Consider the following 22,960-nt stretch of genomic DNA (forward strand, 5'->3'; position numbering starts at 1 on the left):
GCTAATAAACACATGATAGGCTGATTCTAACTTTTAAGAGGTAGAGAAAATGAGCTAGAAGAGTTGAGAAATTTTGAAAAACTAACAATGATAGAAAGAGTGGTAGTTTAAGGCCATACCACACTGAATGCACCTGATCTTGTCTGATCTCAGAAGCCTTGGCAGGGTCAGGCCTTGTTAGTACTTGAATGGGAGAAAAAGTGGTAATGTTACCATGGATTGGGAATGGAGGGAGTGAGAGAGAAGGAGAAGAAATGGGGGAAGATGAGAAATAAAGAAAGGCTACCAACTACCAACTAGAACAATTCCTGTGATGTATTGTAAAATAAGCTTGTAGAATATGAAAGTGAAATTTGCTCAGTCACATGTCCAACTCTTTTCAAATTATCCAGGCCTGAATACTAGAGTAGCTAGCCTTTCCCTTTTCCAAGGGGTATCCCCAACACAGGGATAGAACCCAGGTCTCCTGCATTTGAGGCAGATTCATTACCAGCTGAGCCACAAGGGAAGCCCAAATATATCTATATCTATATATAGATATACATATAATTTCTACCTTTAATACTATTGCAAATATATTAACTTTGAAAATGCATATAAAAAAGGACTAGAAGAAACCCGGCTAAAAAAATATCATTGATCTGGTTAGGTGATGGGATTATGGACTATTTTTGTTTTGGAATGCAAGCTTTTTAATCTGTTTTTTCAGTAATGTGCAGAAATATAAATATGATCTAAAACATTAACAAACATCTTATTTTCTTAATTTTTAATATTGTCCCATCTTCTTCCTTCACAAAGTTGCCTATGGCAATTCAGATATCATTGATTATTGCTTCTTTAGGGCAATGTTTTACTTTCTGGAATCTAAGAGGCTTTTTTTTTTTTTCACTTATTCTGACATTTCACAACAGTGTGTCTTGGTGTGGGTCTTTATCCATATATTGAGCTTGACAACTGATGGGCTTCTTAAATCTGAGAACTCATGTCTTTCTTTAGTTCTGGGAAATTTTCTTCTTTGATAGATTTGTCTATTCTCCTTCCTATTTGCTTTTTAAAAACTTTTATTTTTCTCTGGCACTGATGATAGACAAATGCTAAAATATCCAGATTTTATTTTATATTTAAAAACCCCTGTTTTTTATGGGAGAGGTGCTAGTAGCTAGATACCCAGATAACCACAATGGTGTGATCACTCACCTAGAGCCTGACATCCTGGAATGTGAAGTCAAGTGGGCCTTAGGAAGCATCACTACAAACAAAGCTAGTGGAAGTGATGAAATTCCAGTTGAGCTATTTCAAATCCTAAAAGATGATGCTGTGAAAGAGCTGCCAGCAAATTTGGAAAACTCAGCAGTGTCCACAGGACTGGAAAAGGTCAGTTTTCATTCCAATCCCAAAGAAAGGCAATGCCAAAAAATGTTCAAACTACCACAGAATTGCACTCATCTCACACGCTAGCAAAGTAATGCTCAAAATTCTCCAAGCTAGGCTTCAACAGTATGTGAACCATGAAATTCCAGATGTTCAAGTTGGATTTAGAAAAGGCGGAGGAACCAGAGATCAAATTGCCAACATCCTTTGGATTATTGAAAAAAAAAGAGAGTTCCAGAAAACATCTATTCTCTTTATTGACTACGCCAAAGCCTTTGACCTTGTGGATCACCACAAACTGTGGAAAATTCTTAAAGAGATGAGAATACCAGACCACCTTACCTGCCTCCTGAGAAAAGTGTATGCAGGTCAGGAAGCAACAGTTAGAACTGGACATGGAACAACAGACTGGTTCCAAATAGGAAAAGGAGTTTGTCAAGGCTGTATATTGTCACCCTGCTTATTTAACTTATATGCAGAGTACATCATGAGAAATGCTGAGCTGGATGAAGTACAAACTGGAATCAAGATTGCCAGGAGAAATATCAATAACCTCAGATATGCAGATGACACCACCCTTTTGGCAGAACGTGAAAGACTGAAGAGCCACTTGATCAAAGTGAAAGAGGAGAGTGAAAAAGTTGGTTTAAAACTCAACATTCAGCAAACTAAGATTATGGCATCTGGTCCCATTACTTCATGGCAAATAGATGGGGAAACAGTGGAAACAGTGTCAGACTTTATTTTTTGGGGCTCCAAAATCACTGCAGATGGTGATTGCAGCCATGAAATTAAAAGACACTTGCTTCTTGGAAGAAAAGTTGTGACCAACCTAGACAGCATATTAAAAACAGTGATATTACTTTGTCAACAAAGATCCATCTAGTGAAAGCTATGGTTTTTTCCAGTAGTCATGTATGGATGTGAGAGTCAGACCATAAAGAAAGCTGAGCACTGAAGAATTGATGCTTTTGAACTGTGGTGTTGGAGAAGACTCTTGAGAGTCCCTTGCACTGCAAAGAGATCCAACCAGTCTATCCTAAAGGAAATCAGTCCTGAATATTCATTGGAAGGACTGATGCTAAAGCTGAAACTCTAATACTTTGGCCACCTGATGCAAAGAACTGACATATTTGAAAAGACCCTAGTGCTCAGAAAGATTGAAGGTGGGAAGAGAAAGGGACAACAGAGGATAAGATAGTTGGATCCATCACCGACTCGATGGACGTGAGTTTGAGTAAGCTCTGGGAGTTGGTGATGGACAGGGAGGCCTGGCGTGCTGCAGTCCATGGTGTCACAAAGAGTTGGACATGACTGAGTGACTGAAGTGAACTGAACTGAAGTGACTAGAAGGAGGAAGTCTAAAGAAGGCTTCTGGGATATTATTAAAATTCTGTTTTTTTTTTTTTTTCTTTTTCTTTTTTTTTTTTGGCTGTGCAAATGGCTGAGTCATTTCAGTTCCCAGGGATTAAACCCGGTCATAGCAGTGAAATCCTGGAATCCTAATCTCTAGGTTACCAGAGGACTCCCAGTTCTGATTCTGCATTTGTTCAATTTGTATAAATTCTTAAACATTAGATGTCTAATATATATACTTATTTCAAGAAAGATTTTTTAAAATAATAACTTCAAGGTTTTTATTGGCCTGAACAACTGGAAATATGAAACTGACATCCATTGAGATGAGAAAGGCTGGTAGAGTAGCTTTAGGGAGAAGCCCAGGAGTTCAGGTTTGAACATGCTGAATTTGAATTGTCTCTCAGATATACAGGAAGAGATGCCCATTATTGTGTTTAATTTTCCTGATAAATCCTCTTTGTGTATTTGGCCTGCCATAACAAAATACCACAGATTAGGGGCCTTATAAACAACAGAAATTTCTCACAGTTTTGGAGGCTGGAAGTCGAAGATCAGGGTGCAAGCATGGTTGGGTGAGGGCTGTCTTCTGAGTCTCAGACTGCCAACTTCTTGCTGTGTCCTCATGCAGTGGAAGGGGCTGTGGAGCCTCTTTTATAAGGACACTAATTCCATTCATGAGAGTTTCACCCTCATGACCTAAGGACATCCCAGAAGCCTCACCTGTTAGGATTAGGATTTCAACATATGAATTTGTGGCACACGAACATTCAAGTCAAGTAAGATGAGGACTGAGAATTAACTACTGGATTAACACTTTTGTTGCTGCTGCTGCTAAGTCGCTTCAGTCGTGTCTGACTCTGTGCGACCCCATAGATGGCAGCCCACCAGGCTTCCCCGTCCCTGGGATTCCCCAGGCAAGAACACTGGAGTGGCTTGCCATTTCCTTCTCCAATGCATGAAAGTGAAAAGTGAAAGTGAAGTCACTCAGTCATGTCTGACTCTTAGCGACCCCATGGACTACAGGCTACCAGGCTCCTCCATCTATGGGATTTTCCAGGCAAAAGTACTGGAGTGGGTTGCCATTGCCTTTTCCGAACACTTTTGTTAGGTAGTTAGAATAGGAAAAAGGAGTCCAGAATGGTGGTGGCTAAAAGACAAGGAAGGGAAAAGCCCACAAAAATAGAACAAAGGAAGGTCCTAGGACCGGAGTGAGGACCTCAGGTAGAACAAACAACACTCCTAGCTAGCCCAATTTACACAGGGCAGGCCCGGGGGGAGGAGAAAAAACATAAAAAGAGGAGTCAAAGGGCCAGGGGTCTCTCTCTCTTCTCTTCGCTTCTTTTGGGTCAGCATGCCCTCATGCCTCAAGGCTGTATTTTCTTAAATAAAACTGGGTGTAACACGGAGCTGTAACACTGATCTGTCCAAGAGCTGTAATGCAGATCTGTTCGAGAGCTGAGGCATGGTCTGTCTGAGGGCTTTAACGTTTGTTGCTTCAAATTTTCATTGTGATGAGACAGAACGGAGGAAATTACACGCTCCCACAACAACTTTGGAGTTCGTTAGTCACCTCCATGAGAGCACTGTTGGTGGCATTAACGGAAGGGCTAGAATCTGATTAGAGTGGTCTAAGGGCATCACGGAAAGGAAATGGAGATAGGACACATAGGCAACTTTTTGTTGGCTGGTCCAAGATCATGATAGAGGCATTACGGTGGGGTCAAAATTTCTCACTGCTTCTTCTGTAGGGCTCACCTATCATCATTTTGGTTGCTCCATGGTCTCAGCCATCTCTGTGTTAGAAGCACTTCAAAAAGTCTCCTCCCTTTTCAGGAGCTCTTCCTCCTCTGTGCCTTTGGACTGTGGCTTATCTTTCTTTCTTTCCTTCCTTCCTTTTGGTCCTTGCTTGCTTTTTTTCTCTCCCTCCCTTCTTCCCTTCCTTTTTATTCTTTAATTTGATCCCACCTGATTTCTACCTTTGAGGCATTTCTTTTTGCAGTCCTCAAGAACACCTGCCTTTATTTCCCAGCATATCATACCAATTCAAATTATTTGCTCCACTTTTTGAAGCCTGTTTCCTTACCTATAAAATGTGCCAAAGAATGACTGCTTAGTTCATGGATTTATGATGTTGCAGGGAGGAAGCCAATTCTGATTCCATGTTGGAAACTGTTTCTTTGACTTGCTTTCATTATTATAATCATACACAATGGCTTGCCTAGAGGACCCTGCCCCCTGCTTGACTGTAAACCAAAATGCCTTCGTTCAGCTCAAGGTGAGATAGTTTGTCCCTGTCCACCTGTGAATAGAAGAGATTAACACACCCCTTCCGAAGGCTGGACATAACCTTGGAGATGTTTTGCAAGATTGGAGACCCTTTCATTTTTCTTCCCCACTGCCTCTCCCTCTCTCTTCTGCCTTTTGACTTTAGTTCCTCTTTGCTTCATTCTCTTCTTTCTCTCTGATCTATGAAAGAACCTGGAGCCTAGACCCCAATAAGGTGGTTGTTTTAAGGCTCAAGCCTGCCATTTTCTTGATCTGCCCCAATTAATGTCTCTTCCTTGCCTCAACATCTCATTTCTCGGATTCATTGGCCTGTCATGTGGCAAGCAGAGTGAGCTTGGACTCTGTAACAATGATGGTCAAATGAGATTATAGAAAGGAAAGTGCTTGGTAAATTGCATACTCTATAAAAATGTTGATTTTCTGTTAGCTCTTACTTTTATAAGAGTGATTCATATCATGCTTTGGATATATGGACTCTTTTCTTTTTAATTGTGATTGTTTTCATTGAGTTTAGATGGCTCACATTTTAGTGGTGACCTACTAGAAATCTCCAGTTGTGGTTTACAGGATTATGGGAACTAGGACCAAGGATGTTTCTGATCCCAAGTTGTTTTCTGCCACAAGACTCGCTGAGTTGAAAACAATGGACCTCCTCATTACCCCTTTTATAAATATTTACAAGGCTCTTCTCCCACTCTCTCCCCTAAGGGCAACAATTAAGCCTTACTTATTGTGGTAGCCTCTGCCTGGCAAAACATGTCACATAGTAGGAACTTATCATGCTTATTTTTTAAACACTTGATTGTACTATAGCAGCATTTTTTTATTTTGTCTGTATTGACTCTAGGGATATTATTAGTGTGATAAAAAATTTGGCTTAAAAATATTCCAACAAGATTTTACTGGCATGTTCATAGTGCCTATGGTGTGGGTATTTGTTTTAGGCAGAAAAATTGCCTTATTAGGACTAAATTCAGCATGATTGTCCACAGTTGAAATACTAATTATAACTTAAGGAGCTGAAAAAGCTGTACTTATTGAAAGCTGCTATTTATTAATATTTTCTCTAACGTCACAGTAACCTTGAAAGTTTCACATTTGTTTAAGTGCAGAATTGGAGTGAATATCCTGATCTGACTCCAAAACCAGTGTAACCAAGTAGGACCCTACGGGTCTTTTCTGGGATAGTCCTCCTCCCATATCCTTGGCTTTAGCTCCTCTCTGAAGTATGTAGCTAATAGTAGTTGGACATTTCCTGAGTTATTTTACAGATGCTAAAACCTCCACCAAGTGGAAGACTTAACTACTTGATGACCAGAAGCATGTACCCCCAGACCTACTGGAGCCTGAGGATCCATAATGTTAACCCCTGTGACACCACCCTGTTACCTCACCATCAACCAATCAGAGAATCACAATTGAGCTGAACACTCACCCCAAGACCCACCCCCTCTCATATGGTGGTGGGTCTTTAAAATGCTTTCCTGAAATCCACTGGGGAGTTAGGTTGTTTTGAGCACTAGCTGCCCTGGACTCCTTGCCTGGTGCCCTGCTATAAACTTTGCACTTTTCTTCACCACAACCTGCTGTCTGTAGACTGACTTTACTACATGTGGACTAGTGGACCCAGGTTTGGTCTCATAACACCACAGCATTTAACTCTTCTGCCTCTCATTTGTTTCAAGCCACGTAGGTAAGGAATATCAGCTGGCAACAGCCTCATAAAATTTCAGTTTTCTGTTTTGGGAGTATAGTATTTACCTTATTTTTGCTCCATTTATCAACTTTTTTCCCCCTGGGGGTTAGTGATAAAAGCAGTTCTTAATTCTCTTATTCTGCATCAGGCTGACTTGCTTTACTTGCTTTTTTCCTTTTTCTTTCCTTCTTTCTTTGTTATTCAAACTCACACTGCAGCTCTGAAAGATCTCACTGGTTTTAATCCTTTATTTTTCCACAGAAAGAAGAGAAATGCCTCCTCCCCCCCACACAGAACTATATCTAATTTTAGCATTGTTTATGAAATGGCTTTGAAAGTATGTTTTCAAATTGTTGTTAGTCTCTGTGTAGCCCTTGGGGCCTAAGCAACCATTGAGGTTAAATGTTAATATATTTAGAGAGAGAAAAGGACCTGATCTAGAAAACGCAACAATATTTATTGCATGCCTACTATGTGTCAGCATAATTACAGGTCCTGGAGAACTCAGCCATGAAAAAGAATACTGATTCAATGGCAATGAAACATGCATTTAAAAATTCCTCTATAGATGATGCAATTTTTCCTTGAAACAGGTTAAATACATTTGTGGGTTTAATATTTGCAGTACGATAACTTTATTGTAAATGAGTAAAACTCAAGAGTAATATTACTTGCCCATTTTTTTTTTCTTTTTGGTTGTCTCAAACCATTGGATAAGTATACATTTGTATCTTAGCCTTTTGATAGTAACCATTAATTTAAAGCAAAGCAGTTTGGGGCACTGAATGCTTCCACTTCAATGAGGACTTATGCTAGAAGCTTTCTCTACATTTTTCTGGAGTTATGTGCTATTTGCCATAAAAAGGAGACTATAATATTTATCATATGTTAGTGAGATATAAGATCTTAAAGTGGAGGAAACTGCTTTGGCAGGAATTTTGATAATTTCACAGTAAGAGTAAATACAGCTTATCTGGGGGGCAGGGATTTAAAATTCCTGAGCAAATTTTATAGCAAAGGAAATCATAAATAAGATGAAAAGACAACCATCAGAATGGAAGGAAATATTTGCAAGCAAAGCAACCAACAAGGATTAATCTCTAAAATACACAGACAGCTCATGCAGCTCAATATCAAAAGAACAAACAACCCAATCAAAACATGGGCAGAAGACTCATGTTAAATAGACATTTCTCCAAAGAAGACATATAGATGGCCAACAAACACTAAAAGATGCTTGACATTGCTCATTATTAGAGAAATGCAAATCAAAACTACAATGAGATATCACTTCACACCGGTATAGCTGGTGTGGCCACGATCAGAAAATCTACAAATAATACATTCTAGAGAGAGTGTGGGGAAAAGAGAGCTCTCTCTCACTGTTGGTGGGAATGTAAGTTGGTGCAGCCACTGTGGAAAACAAGTATGTAGGTTCCTCAAAAAGCTAAAAATAGAACTACCATATGACCCAGCAATCCCATTATTGGGCATTTACCCAGAGAAAACCATAATTCAAAAAGATACACGCTCCCCAGTGTTCATTGCAGCACTATTTACAATAGCCAGGACATGGAAGCAACTTAGATGTCCATCAACAGAGGAATAAAGAAAGAAGATGTGATATATACATATATATATATGTGTGTGTGTGTATGTATAAATATATATATATATATAAAGGAATATTATTCAGCCATAAAAAGAAAGAAATTATGCCATTTACAGAGATGTGGATGTATCTAGAGAGTGTCATTCAAAGTGAAGTAAGTCAGAAAGAGAAAAACATATATTGTATAGTATCACTTATATGTGGAGTCTAGAAAAATTGGTATAGATGAATTTATTTTCAAGGCAGGGATAGAGACACAAATGTATGCAAACCAAGGTGGGAAAAGAAGGTGGGATGAATTAGGAGGTTGGGATTGACATATATACACTTCTATGTATAAAATAGATAACTAATGAGAGCCTATAACACAGTTATAACTCAGTTATATAACAGAGTTATATAACTCTGTTCTATCCAATTCCAACTTCTATTCCTAGTCAATGCCCTGCTTCCATTGAACATTTGATTATAGACTCATTCTGATTGTATTTGTTAACTGATTCTTGTATGCTGACTTCACATCAATTTCAAAACTCCTAGCAACAGGGTAGGTGTCTTCAAATTTAAAACTCTTTTAAAAAAATAAAAATTATTTTATTGAATATAGTTGTTTTACCATGTTGTGTTAGTTTCTGCTGTACAACAAAGTGATTCGTATATATATATATATATATATATATATATATATATATAGTTCAGTGGTTAGAGAATCTACGTGCAAAGCAGGAGACACAGGCAGACATGGATTTGATATATATACCTTCATCTGTTGATGGACATGTGTGTGTGTGCATGCTTAGTTGCTTCAGTTGTGTCTGACTCTTTGTGACCCTATGGACTGTAGCCCACCAGGCTCCTCTGTCCATGGGATTCTCCAGGCAAGAATACTGGAGTGGGTTGTCATGCCTTGCTCCAGGGAATTTTCCTGACCCAGGAATCGAATCCATGTCTGCCTGTGTCTTCTGCTTTGCAGGAAGATTCTCTACCCACTGAGCCACCTGGGAAGGATGTTGATGGACATATAGATTTTTAAAACCCTTCTGTTTTAAATTTTTAGATAAGGAAATGGCAACCCACTCCAGTATTCTTGCCTGGAATATCCCATCATGAAGGAGCCTGGTGGGCTACAGTCCATAGGGTCGCAAAGAGTTGGACACAACTGAGCAACTTCACTTTCACTTTCTTTTAAACTTTAGCTTCCCCTTCAATGCATACCACATAGTAGGAACTCAAATGTTACTTTTGGATTCATTCATTTAGTCATGGTGTGGGGACTAATATTAGTGTGGTGCCACGGAATGAAAGCTCTACCATTTACCAGCTATAGGACCTTAAGCTTTTCACAATCTCTCTTCTTTAAACCAAAGATGCCTAAATTAATTTTTTTTCAAATTCCTTTCAATTCTATGATCTGGTGATCCAAAGGAGTGAATAAGAGTTCTCTGTATTTCTAATTTCCCACCCATGTCTTATAGTTACTGAATGTTGTCCCATCCTCTGGGATTTATATTTATGGCTCCTCTTGATGGTATATAACAAAATGATTTAAAAAAGAGAAAAGAACTTGAATACAATATAGTATTTCAATAGAAAATTAATAAATGAATAAAAAGACTGGTTTTTTTTATAGTCTATTGTTTTTCCAGGTACAGTTACCAATGGTTTCAAAACATATCTCTCAAAGAATAACAAGCCCTTTTCTCTTTTATGCTTTCCCTTACACATTTGCTTTATTTTTAGCTGACAAGTGGATCTGTGTGTTATAGACCAAATTTCCTTAAGCTGTTCTTCTTTTTAACATGTGCAATTTTTCTAATCACATTTATTTGTGAGAGCAAGACTGTGTGCGCTGATAGGAAAGACAACAGAGTCAGCTAATTTTTGGAATAATTAGACCAGGCATGAAAATAAAGTTTTGGTCTATGTGTGTAGGGCCTTAGAAGAAATCAGTCTCAGAATAATATGTATATCAGTCTGAATATGAGTAAAATTCTTAATCTAATTAGAAAAAAATCCTAATAAGAAATGATAGACAATCTGTCTCACCTTCCTACCTCATAGAGTTGTTGCAAAAACTTAATAAGACTCAGCACATTAATATTAGTTGACCATGAAGAACACCACAGACCTGTTTCCTTACCACTAATGCCCACTCACGGAAAGGGGCATACTCTTCAGGGCATTTGTGAGACTTTAATTGCCATTGGTGAAGACTCCCAAATCTGCATTCCAATCTTGTTTCCTACCTTAATTTCCAATTTTATATTTTCCATCTGTCTATCAGGACTCACCTATATGAAAATGAATCCCACCATCACTACCAAGTCAATAGTGAAAGTGAAAGTCGCTCAGTCATGTCTGACATTTTGTGATCCCGTGAACTATACAGTCAATGGAATTTTCCAGGCCACAGTACTGGAGTGGGTAGCCTTTCCCTTCTCCAGGGGATCTTCCCAACCCAGGGATCAAACCCAGGTCTCTCACATTGCAGGCAGATTCTTTACCAGCTGAGCAACAAGGGAAGCCCAAGAATACTGGAGTGGGTAGCCTATTCCTTCTCCAGCAGATCTTCCTGATCCAGGAATCCAACTGGTGTCTCCTGCATTGTAGGCGGATTTTTTTTTTTTTTTAAACCAACTGAGCTATAAGGGAAGCCACAAAAGTGAAAGTCAATAGAATCATAGACAAAGTGATCAATTTTCTCCTACCCTAATTGTTTTTCTTCTGAAACTTCCTAATTTTTCTCCAAGTCAATTTTTTCCAGTGCAAACCAGAAAAGGAAAGCTATCTTAGGCTTTGCCCAGGGTGATCTAAACCTCCAAGTTGGAACAACATCTAGAAAGAAAGTAGTTAGGGTCTGGGAAGTTGGAGAGGTGAGGCAGGAAAGGAGCTGAAGACAGGTTTGGAAACTGAAGGATTCAAAGGCAAGGAGCACAGTGGAAATGAAGGTCAGTTCAGGAACTAATTACACAAATTTGGTTCATCTGTTTCCCTCTCCTTACGTGGTTCAAGCACCTTTTAGAATTTTATTTTTAAAAGGAACAGAGAGCATAATAAAATTTCAGTTAATATAAAATTTGTTTTTGAAATCTCAAAGCCTTGAAGCCATATTGGAATCTCCAGCCCATTAATATTCTACCAATTAAATTGGGAAGATCTGCTGGAGAAGGGAATGGCAAACCACTCCAGTAGTCTTGCCTGGAGAATCCCATGGACAAAAGAGCCTGGTGGGCTATAGTTCAAAGGGTTGCAAAGAGTAGGACACTGAGCGACTATACACACACACACACACACACACACACACACACACACACACGGTACTTGACAAATGCTTGCTAGAATGAATAGATGAAAACCCTGTTGATGTTTTCTTCCCTCGGACATCTGTATTCACCATTTCTACCCCATTCCCAGGGTAAAACTAGCGCCAAATCTCCCCTTTAGTACTTACATTCCTCCAAAATTTATTTCCAAATTTATCTTTCCCTATCAACACCTTCTGGAGAACGCAATGGCACCCCACTCCAGTACTCTTGCCTGGAAAATCCCATGGATGGAGGAGCCTGGTAGGCTGCAGTCCATCGGATCGCTAAGAGTCAGACACGACTGAGCGACTTCACGTTCACTTTTCACTTTCATGCGCTGGAGAAGGAAACGGCAAGCCACTCCAGTGTTCTTGCCTGGAGAATCCCAGGGATGGGGGAGCCTGGTGGGCTGCCATCTATGGGGTCGCACAGAGTCGGACACGACTGAAGTGACTTAGCAGCAGCAGCAGCAGATCAACATCTTCATCTTCCACTTATGTTAAGCAGTCTCCATTCATTGTCTCGTGGTCATGCTCATTCTTTGTTTCTTAACTCTTCCTTGTACATACCCTCTCCCTTCATTTCAACTTAATCCAGTATACTTCAAGACCCAGCTCAAGTTCTATCACCATCTTCATAAATTTCAGTGAAGATGAATCTCATCTATTTAAAAAGCTCTATCATAACTCCTGCTGTATTGGCATTTAATCATTTTTTCTCCTTGATGGTGTATGTGTCTTGACTTCCTAGAGTGTGTGTGTCTTTTTTGTGTGTTACCCACAATGTTTAGCAAAAAAGCTTATTGAATGAATGATTCATGTTGAGTACAGAAACAGAAAAAGAGGGGTGATAATGAAATAATATTAACCTCTTTCACTTTATTATTCAAGAGATCAGCAAAGCACCTTAAAGATTGACAATATCCTTGACATCTCAATTTTATAATAATAACACAATGTATACAAAGATGATACACAGATATATGCAAAGGTTACTGTATGTATCATCTTTAGAATATGCAATTGTATATAAAAGAGGAAGGAATTTTCTAAAATAAGAATTTAATAGTGGAAACCAATTCAAAATAAAAACCTTTTTTCTTAGAAACATTTGAGAATTTGGAAAGGGATTTATGCTTTTTGATTTTAGAATGAATCTATTAGGCTTCTAATAAAAGATAAAACGACACCCAAAACAAGTATTTTTTGATAAAGTTCTAGCCAATGAACTTCTAATGAGATAACTCTTGCTTTACTTCTTTCAAAACTTGAAATAAAATCACTGCTATTAAATGCAGATTTTGAGGGCAGTGATCTAATTGCCCCAACATATCCCAAGGAACAATTTAAAACTTTGATAGCTAAAATCTTGGAAGAAACAATCAAGTCTTTGAAGGCACGAAATCTTTGGAGGCTATTACTGGTAAGCGAGGTAAAAATAGATGAAACTTATAAATATTATTCTTTGGATAGTTAAATCTTAAGCAGAGAGAAACTTTAAATTAGAAAAATGTTATCTGAGCATTTTTGAAGTGGAGACTGGTCTATTGGTCTGAGGATTATAAAATAATACTAAATTAGTTCATTCTGAATAAAATACTAATCTTGAGCCACTTCATGAAATTGACATGAATAGCTTTAATAGCTCTTTTTCTTTTTTTTCTTTCTCATTTTTTTCTCCTTAACATTTCATAAATGTCATAATACACATTGAGTCATGATGCTTCCCCTGTATTTCTGAAATCATTATCTTGGATATTACTGAACAATTTCCAACATTTGAAATGCTGACATCGATTGATAAAGTTATTCATAATACATGCCTATTACTGATTTAATTACTTTGGGGTTAAATGAAGAAGCTTTTTAAGTGGTATGCTCTGGTATAGTTCAATTATTGAAACAAATCAAATAAGAAATACATTTCAAAAAAGAAATATGATAAATGGATATCATTTCTGTAAGAAAGTTTATTTTTAAATGAAGAATATTTATAAATTAATGGCACACAGAAATGATGAATTCCTTGTCATTTGTCTTTAAATATCAGCATCATCAAATATTAAGTACCTGTAAATATCTACTCCAATTGATCTCATTCTTTTCTTTGATCTTGATACATAGTTGGATGTTTCCTTAAAAAGCGAAATACCTGTTCAGTCCTGCTGCTTTGCTGGCTAACTGATTTCTTCCTGTTGTTAAGTCATTTGTTCCCCAGACCCTTTTCCCTCTAGGATTTAACCTCTCTTCTCAAAAGTACCTGTATGTGTCACAGCCTATCATACTAACGCTGTCTGTGAGACTTGGCAGTAAAACAAGGCTGCAGCTTTCAAAGCAGCTCCAAGTATAATACAGGCAGCTCGCGTCGGGAGATGATGTAAGATGAAGTTTCAGGGCTGTGATGAAGAGGTCTTCAAATCTAAATAGCTTCTGCAAGGCAAACGGTTCTGCGTTTCTCAGGTAATTGTAATCCCTGAAATCAAAACACCTCTCAATGTGTGCAATGACACAGTTATCAAATGTTTTAAATGATTTCCTGAGCATCCGAGCTGAGAAGAATGGCAGGTTTAGATTTGCTTGAAATTCATAATATTTGTCATTCAGCCTCTGAACCAGTTTGTTCCGATCATTTGGAATGGGGCTATACAGATGGCAACCCACTGGAATGCCTTTTTTTTTCCCCCAGAGAGAGACTGCTGTCCTAGAATTATAGCAGCATATTAAAGGAAAAAATTACACCCTTTAAAAATAAATTTTCCAGGTCCCATGGGATGTTATCTTGGGAAAACTTGATACTTTATTAAAAAAACAGGAAGAGCTCATACACAACAATATCTCATGTCAGTTAAGTGCTTAGAGTAGAAGTTTCCTTTGGTAAATCTTTTACGTTTCTAGTTGGAATTTTAAATTTATTTTGCTTAAATATTTCAAGTCAGATTAAATTAGGTAACTAATGAAAGCAATTCTGAGATGTTTTTCCAACAATAAATAGATATTTTGATTTTGAGGACTACAATGCCAAAAATATGGATCTTCCCTAAACAATGTTTGTTTAGCATTAGTGAGAAAAAAAAGAAAAGAAATTGAACTGAGGAGTTAATGTCTTTTTAAAAAGTTGTCTTGGGTTACTATTGCTTCATTCTTTAATGTTGGTGCTTAACCTATTTTAATAAAGATTTCAGGCTTTTTCATTGGATTAGACTGGCCAAAAAGTTCGAAACCCAAATGAACTTTTTGGCCAATCCAGTAAAATAGATAATGGAATACAAAGCATGCTAATTTGTTATTCAGTTTACCCACACATACGGGGAACTCAACTGTGCAAGTCGAAAGAGCCGGGTCAGTACTGATGACATGTTGGCAGCATCTCTGAAGCACAGGCAGAGAACATTAGAAATGATTAGAAATGCATGGGAGCCTTTCCTTCTTGTGCTCTTTTCTCTCAAGGTACTACCTGTGCTATTTTGTAGTTGTTGGTTAATGGGCAAGCCTCTTGCATAAACTGTGTGCTTTGTGAAGGTAAGGATCCTGCTTTTCTTTTTCCCTTTTAAAAAAGTTGAAGTGTAATGGATTTACAACGTTAAATTTAAGGATCTTGTTTTTCATTCTCATTAACCCCCTGAGTTAGCACAGTGACTACCATAATATTAGGGGTTGAAATAGGTCTGCCAATTGAACACCTTGTGTTATAAAGTCCATGAGAACAGTGACTCTGTTGACTTCACTTTTACGTCTTGAACACCACTAGGTGCTTCTCGGCTAAAAGAATGTGAAATATGTGAAAACAAACCATTATATTTTGTGAATAACTCTTATATACAACATCTTATTTCAGCCTTTCATAAGCTTCATGGACTAGTAGGTAGGGCAGTTTATTATTATTTCCATTTTCTAGATAGGGAGACAAAGATCCAGAGTGATGAATTAACTTACTAAAATTAACTCAAACTTATAACTGTTTAGTGAAAACAAGGTAAAGGAGCTCATATGTCTGTTAGTAATTGCCCTTAAGAATAGATCTTGAGCTCACAGACATAGAAAACAAACTTATGGCCAAAGGGGAAAGAGGAGGGGCGGGAAGGATAAATTAGAAGTTTGGGGTTAACATGTTACTGAGTCCAAACTCCCTCTGATCACCTCACGACAGGCCAATGAATCCGAGAGACGAGGTGTTGAGGCAAGAAAGAGACTTTAATCGGGGAACCAGCAGACCTAGAAGATAGCAGGCTAACACCTCAAAGTAACCGTCTTGTTGGGGCCTGGATGTCAGATTCTTTATGTATCAGAGATGGGGGGAGATGAGGAAACAAAGTAAAAATACCATTTAATTGCTGCAAATATCTCGTAGAATGACAAGCCTCTGGCAGAGGGATGTGTTAGTTTCACTTCCGTACAGTCATTTCACGGGTAGTGTGAAATGGAACATCTCCTGTCATGTCAACAAACAAATATGTCACATCTATCTGTGATTCCAGCCTCACCAAATGTGAATTTCTGGGCTGCACAGGTAAGCAGCATTCAGATGCTTGTATCTTTCCTTTTCTCCTTTGCTTTTCACTTCTCTTCTTTTCACAGCTATTTGTGAGGCCTCCCCAGACAGCCATTTTGCTTTTTTGCATTTCTTTTAAATGGAGACGGTCTTGATCCCTGTCTCCTGTACAATGTCACGAACCTCTGTCCATAGTTCATCAGGCACTCTATATATCAGATCTAGTCCCCTAAATCTATTTCTCACTTCCACTGTATAATCATAAGGGATTTGATTTAGGTCATACCTGAATGGTCTAGTGGTTTTCCCTACTTTCTTCAATTTAAGTCTGAATTTGGCAATAAGGAGTTCATGATCTGAGCCACAGTCAGCTCCTGGTCTTGTTTTTGCTGCCTGCATAGAGCTTCTCCATCTTTGGCTGTAAAGAATATAATCAATCTGATTTTGGTGTTGACCATCTGGTGATGTCCATGTGTAGAGTCTTCTCTTGTGTTGTTGGAAGAGGGTGTTTGCTATGACCAGTGCATTTTCCTGGCAAAACTCTGTTAGTCTTTGCCCTGCTTCATTCCGTATCCCAAGGCCAAATTTACCTGTTACCCCAGGTGTTTCTTGACTTCCTTCTTTTGCATTCCAGTCCCCTATAATGAAAAGGACATCTTTTCTGGGTGTTAGTTCTAAAAGGTCTTGTAGGTCTTCATAGAACCGTTCAACTTCAGCTTCTTCAGCGTTACTGGTTGGGGCATAGACTTGGATTACTGTGTTATTGAATGGTTAGCCTTGGAAACGAACAGAGATCATTCTGTCATTTTTGAGATTGCATCCATGTACTGCATTTTGGACTCTTTTGTTTTCCATGATGGTTACTCCATTTCTTCTGAGGGATTCCTGCCTGCAGTAGTAGATATAATGATCATCTGAGTTAAATTTACCCTTTTCAGTCCATTTTAGTTTGCTGATTCCTAGAATGTCGATGTTCACTCTTGCTGTCTCCTGTTTGACCACTACCAATTTGCCTTGATTCATGGACCTGACATTCCAGGTTCCTATGCAATATTGCTCTTTACAGCATCGATCCTTGCTTCCATCACCAGTCACATCCACAGCTGGGTATTGTTTTTGCTTTGGCTCCATCCTTTCATTCTTTCTGGAGTTATTTCTCCACTGATCTCCAGTAGCATATTGGGCACCTACCAAGGAGAGATAAAAATGCCTTCCTCAGTGATCAATGCAAAGAAATAGAGGAAAAGAACAGAATGGGAAAGACTAGCGATCTCTTCAAGAAAATTAGAGATACCAAGGGAACATTTCATGCAAAGATGGGCTCAATAAAGGACAGAAATGGTATGGACCTAACAGAAGCAGAAGATATTAAGAAGAGGTGGCAAGAATACACAGAAGAACTATACAAAAAAGATCTTCACGATCCAGATAATCACGATGGTGTGATCACTCACCTAGAGCCAGACATCCGGGAATGTGAAGTAAAATGGGCCTTAGAAAGCATCACTATGAACAAAGCTAGTGGAGGTGATAGAATTCCAGTTGAGCTATTTCAAATCCTGAAAGATGATGCTGTGAAAGTGCTGCACTCAATATGCCAGCAAATTTGGAAAACTCAGCAGTGACCACAGGACTGGAAAAGGTGAGCTTTCATTCCAATCCCAAAGAAAGGCAATGCCAAAGAATGCTCAAACTGCTGCACAATTGCACTCATCTCACATGCTAGTAAAGTAATGCTCAAAATTCTCCAAGCCAGGCTTCAGCAGTACTTGAACCGTGAACTTCCAGATGTTCAAGCTGGTTTTAGAAAAGGCAGAGGAACCAGAGATCAAATTGCCAACATCTGCTGGATCATGGAAAAAGCAAGAGTTCCAGAAAACATCTATTTCTGCTTTATTGACTATGCCAAAGCCTTTTACTGTGTGGATCACAATAAACTGGAAATTTCTGACCTGCCTCTTGAGAAACCTATATGCAGGTCAAGAAGCAACAGTTAGAACTGGGCATGGAAAAACAGACTGGTTCCAAATAGGAAAAAGAGTACATCAAGGCAGTATATTATCACCCTGTTTATTTAATTTCTATGCAGAGTACATCATGAGAAACGCTGGGCTGGAAGAAGCACAAGCTGGAATCAAGATTGACGGGAGAAATATAAATAACCTCAGATATGCAGATGACACCACCCTTATGGCAGAAAGTGAAGAGGAACTAAAAAGCCTCTGGAAGAAAGTGAAAGTGGAGAGTGAAAAAGTTGGCTTAAAGCTCAACATTCAGAAAACGAATATCACGGCATCTGGTCTCATCACTTCATGGGAAATGGATGGGGAAACAGTGGAAACAGTGTCAGACTTTATTTTTCTGGGCTCCAAAATCACTGCAGATGGTGATTGCAGCCATGTAATTAAAAGACGCTTACTCCTTGGAAGAATAGTTATGACCAACCTAGATAGCGTATTCAAAATAAAAAACATTACTTTGCTAACAAAGGTCCATCTAGTCAAGGCTATGGTTTTTCCTGTGGTCATGTATGATTGTGAGAGTTGGACTATGAAGAAAGCTGAGCGCCGAAGAACTGATGCTTTTGAACTGTGGTGTTGGAGCAGACTCTTGAGAGTCCCTTGGACTGCAAGGAGATCCAACCAGTCCATTCTGAAGGAGATCAGCCCTGGGTGTCTTTGGAAGGAATGATGCTAAAGCTGAAGCTCCAGTACTTTGGCCACCTCATGCGAAGAGTTGACTCATTGGAAAAGACTCTGATGCTGGGAGGGATTGGGGGCAGGAGGAGAAGGGGACAACAGAGGATGAGATGGCTGGATGGCATCACGGACTTGATAGACATGAGTCTGACTGAACTCCAGGAGTTGGTGATGGACAGGGAGGCCTGGTGTGCTGCAATTCATGGGGTGGCAAAAAGTCGGACATGACTGAGTGACTGAACTGAACTGAACTATATAAAATAGATCAGCAAGGTCCTAATGTATAGCATAGGGAACCTATATTCAGTGTCTTGTAATAATCTATTATGGAAAAGAATCTGAAAAACAATATATAGCTGAATCACTTTGCTGTACACCTGAAGCTACCATAAAATTGTAAATCAATGCCACTTAAAAAAGAAAAAAAAAACAGGTCTTGAGCTAGTCTGCTCTGACTTCTAAACAGAGAAAAGAATGTTGCTGTGATTGCATATGTGTATTGGCAAGTACTTATTCCTCAGAGAGATTTGTGTGTGTGTCCGTGGTGTATTTGGTGACATTCTTTCAGCTACTTCAAAGATATGAGAACTGATTAATTATGCATCATCTAGTGTTTAAAAATCTCTTTTACATAATCTTTGTAGGGTGCCAACTAATATAAATAAGGTACTTGATTCAGTTCCCTGAACACAGGGCCTTAAGGTGGCAGAATACTTCCCATAACTTTTCCAGTCATAACTTTTGGTGCAGTGCCTAACAGCAGGAAATCTAAATGGCAGTGTGATCATAGAATTGATAGTCTGGGGTTGCAAAACTATTCCAGTAAGTTTGATTTAAAAAATTAGTGTCAGAACTTTCTGGAAACATATTTTAGCTCATGTTAAAGATGACTACAACTCTGAATATTTTCAGAAAAGCAAAGTTTGGGGAAGATAACATAAAATAACTTTTTCCATTTATTGCTAAAGGATTCTAAAGTATACATCTCCTTAAGTAGTCTATGCTCTGCTTCATCCTCACTTGTAATGGCCTTCCAATAGTACAGTAACTTGATGTTGTCATTTAAAGCGGAAATCCACTCTAATCAAATTTTATGTTGCTATGCCAGTGTTTGATAAACTCCATACATTTGTGCCTGCTGCTCTTTTCTATTGATTAAAAGTCTCTTAGCAGGTCACATGATCTTATCTTATTCAGCAATCAAAAAGCATGTGGGTCATTGCCCATGTGAGGGAGGAAAGAGAAATGGGTGTGATGACCTGTTAAATTTAGTGAACTTTAGAGGATCCAGTAGGTCGAAATATTTTCCTGTCTTCTGAGTTCTTTCCTTTGAATAGATTTCAAATGTTTTACCATGAGTATTATTAAAGATGCTCTTTATTTCAGAGTCTTCCTAAGATCTTCCTCACTGCTGAATACAACTCTTGGAGTCTTAAACCTATCTTGCTTTTCTAGGAATCAATCTCTTTATGGGGGATGGGAGGTCGAAGGTTAATGACTGTTTCCTTCTTCCTTCCCTTCATTCTTCCAGCCATCTTTCCTTCTTTCCTTCCTTCCTCCTTTTCTTTCTTTATCAGAAGCAGCACTAGCCAGTCTCCTCTAATAGAACATAAAATCCCCACAGGCCTGTCCTAGCAACTTTTGCTTTTGTGGGCCTCTTTAGCCATAACTAACATTAAAATTATATTTTATCACTGTATTAGAATAAAGACTAATACAGTCCAGCCAGGATTACATTCATTTCATTTCTTTTTTCTCATCTTAAAGAAAATTAAAATATTTTTGTGGATCCCTGAAAAGTACTGTGGTTCCTAGGCACTGTGTTCACCATGCCTAATGGATAAGTTTGCCCTGGCTTCAAAAAGATGAATATTACCTGTCTTCATCACTACTGTACACTCAATGCCAACATTGAGTAGCTGTTTAATAAATAGTTCTCAAATAAATAAATGGATTAAATTTTTACTAAACAGGCAGTATTTCTAAATACCTGAATCACAAGACTTTAAAATAAATTTAACTAAGCAAGATATACTCATTTCATTAGATTTTGTTCCTAACTTCATTGTGCTCTAGTTTTGACCTGCTTGAAAAATGTTCTGCATTCTTTCATCATATATATTATTAAAATATTTCTGATACAATTTTAAAAAATTTTAAATAGATCCTTGATCATCTAGATGTCCACCTGATTCTGATATCAAATACTTGTTGTTAAACTGGAAATAATAGGCCCCTGAGGCCACGGGCGGGCGGCAGGGAGGAGATACCCTACGCCCTTAAGCCCGAGGCCAGGGGTGGTGGGCGGGAGGAGCTACCCCACACCCCCACACCGGAGACCAGGGGCGGCGGCACAGAGGACCAACCCCATGATGTGGCTGCGCAGGCACAGGAGGGCCTAGAGGAGCTATCCCACGTTGAAGGTCAGGAAGGGCTGTGGTGAGGAATACCCCTCGTCCAAGGTAAGGAGCAGCGGCTGCGCTTTGCTGGAGCAGCTGTGAAGAGATACCCACGCCCAAGGTAAGAGAAACCCAAGTAAGACGGTAGGTGTTGCAAGAGGGCATCAGAGGGCAGACACACTGAAACCATACTCACAGAAAACTAGTCAATCTAATCACACTAGGACCACAGCCTTGTCTAACTCAATGAAACTAAGCCATGCCTGTGGGGCAGCCCAAGATGGGCGGGTCATGGTGGAGAGATCTGACAGAATGTGGTCCACTGGAGAAGGGAATGGCAAACCACTTCAGTATTCTTGCCTTGAGAACCCCATGAACAGTATGAAAAGGCAAAATGATAGGATACTGAAAGAGAAACACCCCAGGTCAGTAGGGGCCCAATATGCTACTGGAGATGAGTGGAGAAATAACTCCAGAAAGAATGAAGGGATGGAGCAAAAGCAAAAAGAATACCCAGCTGTGGATGTGACTTGTGATAGAAGCAAGGTCTGATGCTGTAAAGAGCAATATTGCATAGGAACATGGAATGTCAGGTCCATGAATCAAGGCAAATTGGAAGTGGTCAAACAAGAGATGGCAAGAGTGAATGTCAACATTCTAGGAATCAGCGAACTGAAATGGACTGAAATGGGTGAATTTAACTCAGATGACCATTATATCTACTACTGTGGGCAGGAATCCCTCATAAGAAATGGAGTGGCCATCATGGTCAACAAAAGAGTCCGAAATGCAGTACATGGATGCAATCTCAAAAATGACAGAATGATCTCTGTTCGTTTCCAAGGCTAACCATTCAATAACACAGTAATCCAAGTCTATGCCCCAACCAGTAACGCTGAAGAAGCTGAAGTTGAACGGTTCTATGAAGACCTACAAGACCTTTTAGAACTAACACCCCAAAAAAGATGTCCTTTTCATTATAGGGGACTGGAATGCAAAAGTAGGAAGTCAAGAAACACCTGGAGTAACAGGTAAATTTGGCCTTGGAATACAGAATGAAGCAGGGCAAAGACTAGTAGAGTTCTGCCAAGAAAATGCACTGGTCATAGCGAACACCCTCTTCCAACAACACAAGAGAAGACTCTATACATGGACATCACCAGATAGTCAACACGAAATCAGATTGATTATATTCTTTGCAGCCAAAGATGGAGAAGCTCTATACAGTCAGCAAAAACAAGACCAAGAGCTGACTGTGGCTCAGAACATGAACTCTTTATTGCCAAATTCAGACTTAAATTGAGGAAAGTAGGAAAAACCATTAGACCATTCAGGTATGACCTAAATCAAATCCCTTATGATTATACAGTGGAAGTGAGAAATAGATTTAAGGGCCTAGATCTGATAGATAGAGTGCCTGATGAGCTATGAAATGAGGTTCATGACATTGTACAGGAGACAGGGATCAAGACCATCCCCATGGAAAAGAAATGCAAAAAAGCAAAATGGCTGGAGAAGGCAATGGCACCCCACTCCAGTACTCTTGCCTGGAAAATCCCATGGACGGAGGAGCCTAGTAGGCTGCAGTCCATGGGGTCGCTAAGACTCAGACACGACTGAGCGACTTCACTTTCACTTTTCACTTTCATGCATTGGAGAAGGAATTGGCAACCCACTCCAGTGTTCTTGCCTGGAGAATCCCAGGGACGGGGGAGCCTGGTGGGCTGCCGTCTATGGGGTCG

General features: G+C 39.1%; 1 protein-coding gene across 1 annotated transcript in view; it reads right to left on the reverse strand.

Moving 5' to 3' along the window:
• LOC112582039 (endogenous retrovirus group PABLB member 1 Env polyprotein-like) overlaps nt 1-22,960 on the reverse strand; it is a 92,407-nt gene that overhangs the window by 48,260 nt on the left and 21,187 nt on the right. Inside the window, 2 exon segments of the mRNA XM_045164348.1 lie at nt 13,892-14,332; nt 14,938-15,000. Coding sequence (XP_045020283.1) covers nt 13,892-14,332; nt 14,938-15,000 — 504 coding nt within the window.

This window comes from Bubalus bubalis, chromosome X (genome assembly GCF_019923935.1).
Source record: "Bubalus bubalis isolate 160015118507 breed Murrah chromosome X, NDDB_SH_1, whole genome shotgun sequence".
Lineage (NCBI taxonomy): Eukaryota > Metazoa > Chordata > Mammalia > Artiodactyla > Bovidae > Bubalus > Bubalus bubalis.